General features: G+C 40.4%; 1 protein-coding gene across 1 annotated transcript; it reads right to left on the bottom strand.

The window, feature by feature from the left end:
• Window positions 1–4,600: 4,600 nt before the first annotated feature.
• On the bottom strand, window positions 4,601–11,849 carry fam110b (family with sequence similarity 110 member B; the record flags this gene model as incomplete). Its single annotated transcript, XM_035671275.1, is given in 3 exon segments — window positions 4,601–7,849; window positions 8,544–8,959; window positions 11,189–11,849. Coding segments are annotated over 3 exon segments (1,443 nt in total). The 3' UTR covers window positions 4,601–6,945.
• Between the last annotated feature and the right edge of the window lie 1,998 nt (window positions 11,850–13,847).

Genomic DNA, 13,847 nt, shown 5'->3' with positions numbered 1-13,847 from the left:
ATTAAAAATGATTTATAAAAAAAACTTTAATAAATTTATAAACAGAATTGTATAAAAAGTTTATTATTGAAGAGACATTAACAAAGGGGATGTATTTAGGTAATTTTGCTAACAAGGGGGATGGTGTATCCCCTCAAATAGCCTACTGTACATATTTGACAGTGATGGATGATATGTAGATGTTAAAAACAGTGTACATTTTAAACTGTTAATAAATAATTTGTATTTTGTCGGAAAGTGGAGGGTTTAGTGTTCATCAGTCATGGCCACTGTGTAGATTAGAACCTGTTCTTGGGTCTGTTTGTTTTGGCGTACAGTGCTCTGTAGCACCTACCAGATGGGAGAAGTTTGAACAGGTTGTGTCCAGGGTGTGATGGAGCTGCAGTTCTTGCCCTGTTTCCTGCCTCTGGGTGGAGGGCAGGTTGGAACTGATGATTTTATCTGCAGCCGTTGTAGTACAAGCATTTTAGTGTGTTTGTGGCACCCACAACAATATTTGTTTAACAGACGCTCATTTTCAAATGATTTTGTATGGGATAAAGGTAGTTTAAGGTGTGCCTCATGAGATCTTGCCATTCTGTGAACACCACAACAAAATCACCTCACAGCCCAGCACTGTTCCTGGGGGTTTGCTTTAGTTCCCATTTCACTTGCTCAATTAGGTTGCCAATACTTCCTCCCAGAAACTAATAACTAACTAATAATATTCATAGGTATGTTTTTATTAGTGTATAATCACATGAAAATAAGAACTGCTGTTTCAGTTACCTTCCAGTGAGTGGTTTTTCTCTACAGAGGGGTCGCCTTCCTTGGAGTCTGCCATGTTTCTACAGCAGCCCAGAACAGACAAATCAGACACTAGCTCTAGATAGACTTTTTTGTGGTGTTCAGTTAGTTACAATCAGGAACTTCTCTTCTATAGATGCCATTCAATTCTACACACAGGTCCTTTAAAAGAAGCAACGTATAGTCACATCTTAAGTTAGCTAATGTTAGCAAAACGCGAGCTAACTAGCTAGCTAATCTACATCAATCGTTACCTAGCAGTTAACTGGCATTTTGCTAACAATGGCTATCAGCTATAACTAGCTAGGTAACGATGTAATGTAGATTAGCTAGCTAGTATGTGTTTTACAATGTAGCAAAACACTAGCTGAATATCCAGCTAAATCGCTAGGTAACGATTGATGTAGATTAGCTGTCACTTTTATCTCTTAACAGTCTTCATAATTTGGTCCTCTTTACAAGACCAGTTTAGCACGCAGCATATCTAAGTACAGGAAAGCAGAAAGTTAACCGGGGCTCTGACCGAGGTTTGTTCAACTGTTATTGGAACAACAAACTAAAAGGGGCGGGACTTAGGAAGCTCATCAGTAGTACATACTAAAGGTATGCAATTTTGACTACTTTGAGGGATTAATGCTTGAAAAAACATTAGTGGCAAGAGATGGCAAAAGAAGCCATTTATTGAAATAATCAAAAGAAACTAAACATGAACATATATATTTTTTTTTTTCAATCAAGCAAAATGTAACAGTTTCCACGTCGAAAAACAGTCAACACTAAGTCTCTGAAACAATCCTGCCCAGTTCGATCAGGCAGTTCTGTACTGCAGACAAAGAACAAAACAGCAGTTTTTTGTTTAGGATCTTTTGTAACACATAAACTTTCAGACAGAGAGAAACTGAAATCCAACCCATTGCTCTTTTAAATCAAATATATACATTTTTTTCCTTACAGCATTTACACATAGAAGAAAAAAATAAAACAAAGCAAGTACCACATAAGAACTCTATCTGTCAATCCAAAGATTAAAAAACAAAGAAATAAAAAACGCACCATGTAGACAGAAGTTAAACTAAAGCATGATGATGCTGCCGGAACAGAACAACATTGTCTTTGTTAACACTGACATTTAGAAGCAGCGGGGTTCCTGGGTTCCAAAGGGGAAGTCACTGGGAAGACACATGAGGATGACAGATCAGGGTACTGGACAGGAACATGCTAGCACAGCCCTGAGATCAGAGCAAGGACATAGGGGAAGGGGGTTTCTCCCAACTGGGTTCACTTCACTTCCACTCTTTTAAGAAGGTTTGCATCAAAAATTAAACATCAATGTTAGATCTTCTCTCATTGAAGCTAGCCAGCTTGTTCATGAGCATTGGCGGTAGTTTTGTGATCACTGTGCATTCGAGGCATATCGAAATTTACTTTTGCTATTCTACGAAATTCCTTTTGTGTTTTCATGGAGTGTTTGCTTGTTAAACAAACCTACACACCACTTCCAGGATGATGATTTATACTATGAATTTGGCTAACCTAGACTGAAACATATTAGCTTCAGTGGAAGGATGCAATTTGACACAGATTGAGGACTGTGGGTTTTGTCCCACTGTTGGAGTCACAGTAGTGAGGGAACTTCAGGGCCAACATGTGCAGGATGAATGATTACAGTGGTCATCAAAAGTTTCAGTATACAATCACTTAAAGGCAGAGCAGGGGGAAAGTCTATTTTCAGGGGCGAAGATGTAATGAACTGCACAAATGTAGGCTTTTTCCAAAACAGGAACAACCTGGGACCACCAACAGGGAACTTGCTCAGTTCTGACTCAAGCACCTAGTTTTGAACTGTTCTGAGCATTTCGAACAAAAATAAATTGGTTCGGAAACTTTGTTTACCAGCTGGAACCAAAAAATAGCAGGTTTTCCTTGGGAGCCAAAATGGGCGTGTAATATTCTACAGGTTGTTGTGCAGCTTTCAATGTCTTTAATGTTTATTGGTTGCACTTCTCTTCGATTTTCAAACTGTGTGGCAACTGGTAAGTGTAAACAGGGTGTTACACAATAGCAAACCTATATCTACAGACATTTTCATTAAAACGTGGCTCAAGCTGTTCTCCCCTACACAATATGTCAGCATATGCATTCCAAACCATACATTACAGAGACTATAGTTGTCAGATGTTGATGCAGGTTTCAACAGGTTGAACTGAAAGACTTTTAAAGACCATTATGAATGCAATTTAGGACTTAGTTTATGTCCATATAGGCAAAGTAAAAGTAAGTTGTAGTTTTTACCACACGATCAATACAAAATTGTTACCCTCCCCCAAAAGAAACATTTAAAAGCGATACTGAAAAATGCAACTTCATATAAGTAACATTAACTTCATTAATCCAATAAATGTTTAAGACCTATCAGATCAAAATCATATTTATATTTTATGGCATATATTCAGGTTGTTGGATTTTAGACTTTTAAAGACCCTGCAGACCCTGTTCCATACCGCCAATATCCGCAAAGTTGTATTGTGCAGGCAAGTGAAGTAAGCCCAGCAGGGTTGTTGCTGTTGTTGGACACACTGAAGCAGACCTGCAGCACAGATTTAAGGTGAGGTGAAGGGAGGTGGTGGGGCAGAAGGACACACTGACAGTTGGTAGACACTGACCGAGGCGCTGCATTCACACCGATATGGCTTCAGGCCTTGAGACATGTCAGCGACGTGCAGACAGATGACAAGGATAAGGGTGGAGGTGAACTACCTTCATTATCTGGGAGCACACAAGGGTAAAGAAACATGTTTCTTCCTGCGGCTGGCTTTGATGGCAGACAAGAAAGCAGAAGTGAGGGCATCGACAACGTGTTCAACATGAACGCAGCCTACATCGTCTGCGTGTGGCTGTAGGATGCGATCTACAGCAGGAGCAACTATAAACACCCTAAATCTTAAATGGCATTTGGCGAGAACACTGACGCATTACATGACCACAATCTCTTTTCACCCTTCCTGTGTACAATGTAGTGGTGAACTGACAGCTTCAATAGTATTGCTTTCATTGTATGTTTATAGTGCCTGGTGGTCTGCATAACCACAGATTTTCACTAACATTGTTTTTCGAAAAAGAGAGTTTTGATGTCTTGATGCTGGGAAATGCAGGAGGCTCTGTTTATTTTATCCCATCCCACTCATAAATTTTACTTTTCTTTTGAATTCTCCCTTACATTTGCATGTGGATGTGGATTTCACTAAGTGAACATGTGATGGCATACCTGTGTAAAGGTTTGATTGTTTAGGTCACTTTCACACCTGGTTCATTTGGTTTGCACAAATGGAAAACAATGCATAGTTGTCATTCAGTTTTGGTTTGTTAGATGTTCTCACTGACTTATTACAAATTAAACCATCATCTTCCTTAGTCCCACCCCTTTTTTCTCCTTTTTGCTCCAGCAAACCTCAGTCGACTTCCTCCTTTCCTGTACTTAGATATACTATGTGCTAGGCTAATCTATGTTGAAAAGACAACCACATTTTGAAAATGGTTACAATATAAAAGCAACATAGATTTAGTCACATCTTAAAATATAATTAGCTAACTAACGATTGCTTTTTTAATAGCCATTAACTTCTATAAAAAATAACATTGTCATATTTGCGGAAACTTTCACTATATCCTGACAGTAGTACATGACACAGATAATCTGTGTCAGGTTCCTCTGGCTGCTCCTAGTGCTCCTAATGGCTTTTTATAAGCTATTTTTCATAAAAGTTACCTACTGCAGCTTTAACCATCTTCAAAATGTGATAGAAAGAAAATAGTTCCTACATGAAAATGCTCACAACAAGGTCTGTGGATTATCTTGAGTAACTGGGTCATGATTTCTGGAAAAAGACATTGCTGTTTAGTTTTTCAAATGTATTTTTTTGGCGCTTTGAGCACCACAAGGTTCATTATTAGGTTGTTTATTAGGTTGATTTTGAGCTGTCCCTTAAGAGTTAGCTTGCTAAATCATGATTACTAATACAATTAAAATCTACTCTGCAATTTCAAAATAGCTGTTTCAAATACCAGCTGTTAATTTTTTTTTACGTATTTACGTATTAATTGATGTATTCATGTTTGCACCACAAACAGTTTCAATTCAATTTAATTTAATTTTTTTAATTTGTATAGCGCCAATTCATAACAGAAGTTATCTCAGGATACTTTTCAAATAGAGCAGGTCTAGACCGAACTCCTTTTTGTTTGTGGTTGGAAATTGACCAAGACTTCTTAAGCAGTCTTTGGTCTGCAGTTGGTCCTAGTTTGAATGACGTTCAGCCTAAACAAGACCAAATTAAACAGGTAAATGCACCAGAGTTCATTTAAATTCAACCAAAAAAGTCAGGTGTAAAGGCACCCATAGACAGCACCAGTAGTGATACATTAAGCCTTACATTCAACCATTTGACCCAAATTACAAGTAGTCACGATTTGTTGTGGAGCAGCCTCTGAATAACCCATCACAGGACAATACAACTCTCTGGTGAAATGTTTTGTTGGGTTACATGAACAAGTAGTTGATTTGTTAATGATATGATAGTGTAGCCTTAATGCTGCATGGATAAGTATGCTTGAGAGATTATATTTTATATTGTGTGTGTATCTGTCCAAATCACCGTACCAATGTCTTCTGTTTCCTTCGTCAATCTTCACACATTCCAAGGCCTTCATTTAGCAATTACAATATCTAGCTTAACAACAGCTAAAGCTCAGGGAAAGCTAGCTTAGTTTCATGAGTTTGCTAACATTTTGCAGTGTCATAGTTTACACCTTGATGCATTAATAACCTCATCTTTGTGACCCATTAAGTTAGCGCTGAACTGATTATTCCTATAACAAATGTCAAGTTACTTCACTGAGCTGACTTTACAGCCGCACAGTGTACCAGCATCACTGACTTTCCAAGTGATTTTTTGACAGATAGAGTTCAGTATCTGTTTTGCAAAGATGTCAGGACCTGTTGTTTAAACTAAGACATCAACACTGTGACATAGGCCTTTCTCAATGTGTGCAGTTTGACTTGTCATTGCAAGAAAAGCACAGGCAGAACTGGTAAGCATGAGCCAGGATGAACACTGCCAAAAGCCTGGAGCTAACACATTAAAATACTGAAAGACTGATAATCAGACTGAATTACCATAACTTTCAAATACCAACGAACCGCTGCCAAAGAGTCGATCTCTGACAACCTAAATATTTGATCTGTAACTGATCTAATTTCTTAGTACATGGCCCTGCGACCTACCAGCACCTGACTGTCAGAGAATGGGGAGTTTTGTTTACAAAAAATATTTACTTCTTAACAAAATGTAAAGTGATTCCAGCATGTTTTAGTGCAGTTTTTTTTTGGTGATTATTGGGATAATATACGCAATTATTTTGGCCAGGATTAATTGTGAGTTAATTGTGAATTGTGAGTTGTGTGGGAAATTTTCATATCATGCCTACCAACTGCTTTGATTAGTCAGCTGTATCCTACTGAGGAAACACCTGTGAACCAGCACAAACCCAGAGATGTAGTTGATGATTCAGATTTCTGAAACCAGGCTACCAGTCCTAAATGGAATGTTGGTCAAACCTGTGTTTGACAAGCCAAAATGTTCTCTGTGAGAAAGGCCTATAACCCTTTGTAGTGAGGTGGTCACTTTATGGGTCCTTAGACAATCATAGTGCATTTCGCTCTTGCTGCTCAACCAAATTGACAGACTTTGTCTGCCAGAGTTATACAGTGTCCATAGAGAAACATTTAATCAACTTATTTGTTTTCATACAGGTCCCATGGTTGCTTGTCTCTCCAGACTAAACATTTTGTTCATATGATAGGAAGTTTTATTCCTTTATGTTCTTAGTGTTCGTGTTGTTCTAAGCCTGGGGAGTCCTTTTCCTCATCACGTCTTTAATTTCTAAACAAAATTGTGTCTTCTTACCTAGTTTATGTCAGACCTGTCAGAATTTTGCTTCCATCCACTCATTCATCCATCTATACATTTTGACAATATTTCAGTTCAGCCCCAAGATCATGGCCTCTAAACCTGTGAGGAATTCTGGTCCTTGTATCATTTCTGAAACATGGGGCGGTTTGTCTATAGTTTACAGTACATCTAATCCACTGTAGTGTTTGTCCTAAACATGTGAGACTTTTTGTGTTTCTCTCGCCTGTTTGATGCTGTACAGCCACTTAATGACTCTCGCATTTCGCTCCACAGCTGAGATGCCATATGGCACACGCTCTCCAGCCTCCTCTTCCTCGTCTTCGTCCCCGTCTGACAGTGCATCGTTGGAAGATCGCCGCGACCGGTCGCAGTCGGAAGAGATCATAGAGGCTGATCTGAAGTTCAGGCTGACGATATCCGAGTTGGCCCGTGCAAAGTTCTCTGGACCTACTGCCTCCAGCTCCTCGGGGTCAAGGCCGCAGTAGTTAAAAAAGCGTTCCACGTCAGCTCCAGCCCGGGCGTACCGGTCTGACAGGTCTGATTTAGATCTGTGTAGCGAGGAGCGACGAACAACAGACGAACCAAGCTCAAGCTCCAGGTTGGGATCGGTTGAAGTATTGGAACGGTCTCCCAGATCACAAGGTAACGACAGAGGGGTGGTGTTGTCACAGGGTAAGGGGGACGGAGTTGGACGTGGGGGGGGCAGTGACAAGGAAAGTGCGGGAGGAGGGAGGGAGGCGGGATTGGGTTTTGGGGGGAGGGGTGGAGCTGAGGAGCTGCTGGATCGGGCTGTGCGGAGCGGCTTGCCATTGCACAGTCGCAGGAGGTCGGACGAGGAGTGGGACGTGAGCAGAGGCGGTAGTGGTGAGCGAGATCGATCGATAACTCCTCCTTCACCTGCTCTCTCGTCCAGGACTCGTCTACTAAGGTTTAGATTTCCTCCCTGTTGCGGACTGCGACGTCCCCCGCTGTTGATTGGAGGGACCTTCAGGGAATGGGAGAAGGATCGGAGGGAGTGCGAGGTGCTCGGACTGGGAGCTGAGTCAGCTGGTTGCTCATTAAGAGTCATTGTAGAGCGGTAGGTTAACGGCATCCTAGGAGCAGAAAACACAAAATACATACAATGTAAAACAATAGGGTAGGAAGACAAAATCAAGTGTGGGCTCATTCAGAGTGTGTGTTCTGAGTGTTTGGACATGCCTCTGTCACAAATACCAGAAATAGAGTTTAAATGCATGGAAATGACCTGGGAATGAGGCCAACTATCTTGGCTCCGATTGGTTGTTTTTGTCCAGGCCAGTCTTGCAATTGCCCTTAAGAGCACTGGGAGGAGCCAGAGGAACCTGATGTCTTCACAGATGACCTGTCTCATGTACTACTGTCAGGATATAGTGAAAGTTGTAGCATATACTGTATGACAAAAAGTTATTTTCATAAAAGTTACCTTCTACAGCTTCAAGCTAGTTATCCTCAGCAACTAGCGCACCTCTATAAACTATGAATGCTACAATACTAGCTATTATTCATTATTTGGAGAAGAGGTGGTAACTTTTGCCAACCACATAAAGATATTTTCCAGACATATTAGCATGACGATCTGAGAAAATAATGGCTTCTTTTATGGAGTTATGTTATGGTGATTCCCCTACCCTGTGTCAGGAGGATTTATGAAATTTCAGTCACTGTGATCCATTTGCAGTAAATAAGTACACAAAAACAGCTCATAATCAGTGCTTAAATGTTAAAGCAGTAGTTTACACAAGACATAAACATAGCATATTAGTTTACCCTGATGGCGTCCAACTCCTAGCCATTCCCCCTGATGACCTCATCAGCACAGCACTCTTAGCTCCACCTCTTAGACCTTCAGATCCTGCTCCCGAAGAGGACGAAGAGTTTAGCAGATTTTTTAGAATCTCCAGGTTTAAATTGTCCCGTTTGCTGCCGCCGCTGCTTGTTGCACATGTGTCTGCCTTGGCGTTGTTATTGGATGCTTTGAAAGGTAACCCGCCTCCATTTCCTCCTCCTCCACCAGTCCCAGGGCCTCTCTTGGACAGGAGGGTGTGACCGACGGGAGGCTTGGCCAGCACAGGTGGTTTGATTGGCTCTTGTTTGGCATTGATAACTTCCTGACTCTTGACATACTTGGCCTTGTCAGCTTCTAGTCTCTCAACAGCACTGAGGCGCTTAGGGTTAGGTTCCACCTGGGACACAGATTAAAAATAAAATGAGTTAATGATTACAACCATTCCACAGGTTTTCTATTCTATCTGCTCATTTCTGCATACCCAGGGTTGGAGCTAACCAAAAATAAGGAAAGATGCAGGGCCACACCCAGAACAGGCTGCAAACCCTTTTGGGGCTATAAACTGTTGACAGGGCAACAATTGACATTCAGACTGAACACTAAACCTGCAAGTCAGGTAAGTCGAAGTCAAGGTAGATTTCAACGGAGGGTGGGGGCTATCCCCTGCTTGACGAAGTCCGGCTAAGCTAGCAGACACGCCATAGTGGAAAAACCTTCTGCATATACTTCTTCCCTCTGACCACAGACCTTTTTCACAGCAGTAATTTTGACATGAAGTAGTAGGCAAGGCTACGATCAATTCAGGTCAAATGAAGTCAGAGTGCTGCTGCATGTTGAATCACTGGATAGATTGCCGTGTACGATGCATATTTTTTCATTTGCATCCTTATATTTCCAATTCCAAAAATGTCCCACACTTGTCTTTTGGCACAACCTTATGATTGCATTTTCACTTCTGTGCAGAAAAGTAAATGTTAAGTAAATTGTTTAATTGACCAATGTTGTTAAGTTTGTACGACTGTTAAAAAACTGATGAAAAAAAAATACACATTACAATTGTGTAAAAAGTTCCCTAAACAGGAAGTAACCTGCTCAAAATTCATCCAAATCACCTGTTTTACACAAACTTCACTACTAAGTTCATTATTTTGGTTCATGATATAGTTTAATAATAATAATAATTATATAATAATAATAAGATAAGATAAGATATTCCTTTAATAGTCCCACAATGGGGAAATTCCAAACACTAATAATAATAATAATGATAATATGAAATATCCATAGAAAATGTCACCTATGAATGATAGAAAAGCAGTCCCTTAAGTTCATACAGGTTGGGAACCACTGGTCTAGGACAATAAAAATAAAATATGCACAAGCAACAGTGGTGTATGAATGTCTTTACTTTAAGAAATGATGTGTTACACTTACAGACTCATGCATTTAAATGTAGTCTTTTTGCACCATCTAGTGGTTATTAGAATACAGCATTCTATGTGGAAAATTGGTCTTTGGCCTTGAATAAAATATGCTGGTATGGTATGTATGTACATGTTAATGTAAATCAGTGTCAGAGAGGTGTTTGTTGTTGTTGACTGTGCTGAATGGTGTTGGTTCAAGATAAATATGAAAATGCAGAAATGCAAATTAATATCATGTTTGAATTGATGTTTCACTCAGCTGCAGAAGAGAGAGGTGTGGGGAAGGCTTTGAGTTGATGATCACAGCTGCTACTTATTGAGTAATCACTCTTCCCTTATATTGCAGTAGTGTGCTGGACCTGGGTGGCGGAGAGACAACTGAGAGCAGGAGCAAGAGCCGTATGAAGTTGTTGTGTGTTGTCAGTTGTGACAGCGATGCGTTAAATAAAAGTTGTGTGGTACACAACCCAGTGTGTGAGATTGTGCGCTGCAAGAACCCACAGTAGTACTAAAATGTTCAGTTTTAGTTGACTAGAAAATTGTCAAACAATAAAAAAGGTGAGGTTGGCTAAGTATGGCTAAAACAAACATGGACTTTTGATCTCACGATTAAGACTAACCCTCAAAATAGTAGAGAGAATGAGCACTAGATAGCACATTGTCTCCTTTGATTACATGTATGGATACTGGTGATTTTGGCCCTGGTATTACTGGTGTCGGATTGAAACTATATTTGGTGATGTTGGCAGAGGTTGGAAATAAAATAATAAAGTCGTTTTTCTAGGTATCTGTATTTTATTTTAGTATCTATGTCTATGAGAAAGTTTAACTTTTACACCCTACATTTTTACACAAATATCTGTACTTTCCAAATATCAAGAACAGTGCATATCACCCACGAAACAGACAAGAGAGGGAGACAACTAAATTTGTAGTTCCAGTTAGGTTTCCACAGAAAGTCAGTACAAATGTCCTTCAGAGAAACCAATAGATGACTTTTTACTTTGTACTGAGAACATTTCAGAGCCTGTACTTTTAGACTTTTACTTGATTAAAGAAATTGAATCCGTACTTTTTTTTTACACAAGTATCTGTACTTCTCCATGAAAGACAAATTAAAACATTTAAAAGTATCCAGATTCGGGTATAACATAGCAGTATATACATTGTAAGACTGACAGCACAGGGTGATGTAATGGTACCTGTCTCCTGAAGTACTCAGGGCCCTTATTGAGGATACGGAGGGGTACGGTGGAACTGAAGGGTGTTGCGGGGCCAGCGGCCTTGCTATCTGGCAGGGCTGGAGCCAGTGTCTCTGTCGGCATGGCAACGAGGCGACTGGGATGGCCGGCCGTGGTGGCAGCGGGTGCGGGGGGGTTGACAGAGGGCGGGGGCACTAGAGGACCCCCAAAACATGAAGACACAAGGTGGAGAAGAGAAAGTCTAGAAAGAGATAAACCCCCTGGCCCTCCTCATTGCCTGTGGGAGCCTGTGGGACAGAGCCAGACACTGGGTGGTGGTGGGGGTGGGGAGGGGTGAGGTGAGGTAATATATTTAAATAGACTACTGCATTGCTTGAGTAGGATGATCTCTCTTAGCAGTTCTACAATCTAAGCAATTGATTTCACTGGTCTTTACTGAGAGGGTCTACTGGTTTGTGGTGCTTGACCTATTCATCAAGCAAGATAGATAGATGTAAGGAGAAAGAGAGATCAAGTGCAGTGACAGAGTGAAAAGGGTTCAGTGCAGTGGTGTGGATGAGTGCTTCCACAGGGCCGAAGGAAAAGCAAAGGATGGTAGGAAAGGAAAGCCACGCCGCCTCTCCACCCTCATTTCAGCTCTCACTTCAGCTTGCTGCACTATCTGAAATAGGCAAAAAAAAGAGACAGAAAAAGAAACAGCCAATGGGATTAGAGTTAGTCTGTGACATCATGCACCTAGCAACAATAGCAAGAATAGCTAGGACACATAAATACGCCCTGTCCGTACATGGCATTAATGTGCACCTTGGGTGGTCTGATCACAAGTGGACAGCACGTCAGTTTACACCAGGATGCGTCTCCACACGTGTCTCCAGTGACCACTTGTGATTAGATCTCACTTCCCTGGACACAATGTTTTTTACACACTGAATTCACAATGAGGCTCAAATAATTAGGAATTGAGCATTTCACAAAGTGTATAAAGTTTCTCCTAACTCACCAGACCAGGCAGTCTGGTGATTTCTCCACTGGCAACAAATATGTAGCTTATATTGCTAACCATGTTACTCTCTTTAAACGGCAGAGGGCGCTATCTGCTTTTGATTTAGCTTGTTCTGTATCATACGTCACTCTTTCAGTAGCTGTATCAAGGCGCAAAGACATCAGTTTCACTTTTACAAAGAAAAGGAAATAGGCACTGTTACATCAGAAATAAAAATGTTTCTATTTTGATAAAGAAAATATATTTTATTTATATTATACCTGATGGCCCTCCCTCTCACTATCTTCCTTCACACTGACAAGTTGACTGGCTCTGTAGGAGGCTACTTACCACTGAGCTTTTAAGTGCTGGTTAGCTTCAAGTTAAAATATGCTATGCTCCTGTTAGCCTTGACACGAACACAGGTGTTTACCATCCTGTGTTCTCTAGTGAACTTGTTAGTGTCGGAGCAGTGCAGTTGGTCAGTGTCATCCAGGCACAGATGAGGGGCTCTAGGGGGCCTTTGAACATCACTTGTTACATACAATGTTCCCAAAGTGCCCTACAGAGTTGGGGTACAGAGTACATGTTAACACAATGGTTCCCAACCTTTTCTCTTAAAACCGCAGTATTATTATTATTATTATTATTATTATTAGTTATTTGTCTTTGTAATGAGACTTTTTTGTCTCATGTTCTACTGTCAGGATATAGTGAAAGTTTCAGCAAATATGACGAAAATATATTTTTATAAAAGATACCTACTGCTGCTTTAAAGATGCCCTATATGACTTCTTACACTCCCCAGGTGAAGCTTTGCAGACCCCTAGTGGGAGTTGGGACCCAGTGTCTTAACACACACCTCAATGTTAGATGACCATGGCTGATGGTGAATATGTGTCACAACTATAAAGCCTTAATTGTCTCCCCTTCTGACTCTTCCATTTCACATCATGTCAGCAAGAACAGATTTGTATTAATGTATGTATTAATACATACTGTGCACTATATTATTCTAGCAATGTTATCAAACCAGATTAGATGGATATTAAATGTGTTCTTTACACAGGAGTTCCCTAACTACACCCACACACACACATACACATACACACACACTGTGGATTACGTATAGTCTTTCCTAATCTGGAAATATGAAGCCGCTGATATTGGATTGAAAAATCTGTATGGAATATTAAATATGGATATAAAAAGGGCGGGTGGTCTGCTGTATCTCCTGTTTTATTAAAACCGTGCTTTTGTGTGTGTGTGTGTGTGTGATGATGTAACATCTTCTAATCAGCCATCCAAAGACCACCCCATGCAGAGATGCTTTCGAACACCACACACAACAACACACACACACACCAACACACACAGCACCACACCACGACCACACACACCACACACAACACACGACAGGCAGTATTTCATTACTGCTAATCTGTGCTGTATGTATTATTGAAGGGATCAAAAGAAACGCATACAGGCCCATAATGTAGGTGTATGACATTTTGTTTTTGTAGGTACATTTGGCAAGTACATGAGAAGTTGATTAACCTTAATGGTCAGTGGCTAGTGTCCAGAAATGACCCTACACTATAAAACAAAATCTTTAAATTACCTGTTTATTCTAAAAAAATGTTCCTGTATTTTTTTTTATATACATGGAAATATTAA

Source organism: Morone saxatilis, unplaced genomic scaffold (genome assembly GCF_004916995.1).
Source record: "Morone saxatilis isolate NCDOM2014 unplaced genomic scaffold, NCSU_SB_2.0 Contig23, whole genome shotgun sequence".
Taxonomy (NCBI): Eukaryota; Metazoa; Chordata; class Actinopteri; family Moronidae; genus Morone; species Morone saxatilis.
Note: the sequence above shows the minus strand (reverse complement) of the source record. Positions and strands in the feature narration are given on the sequence as shown.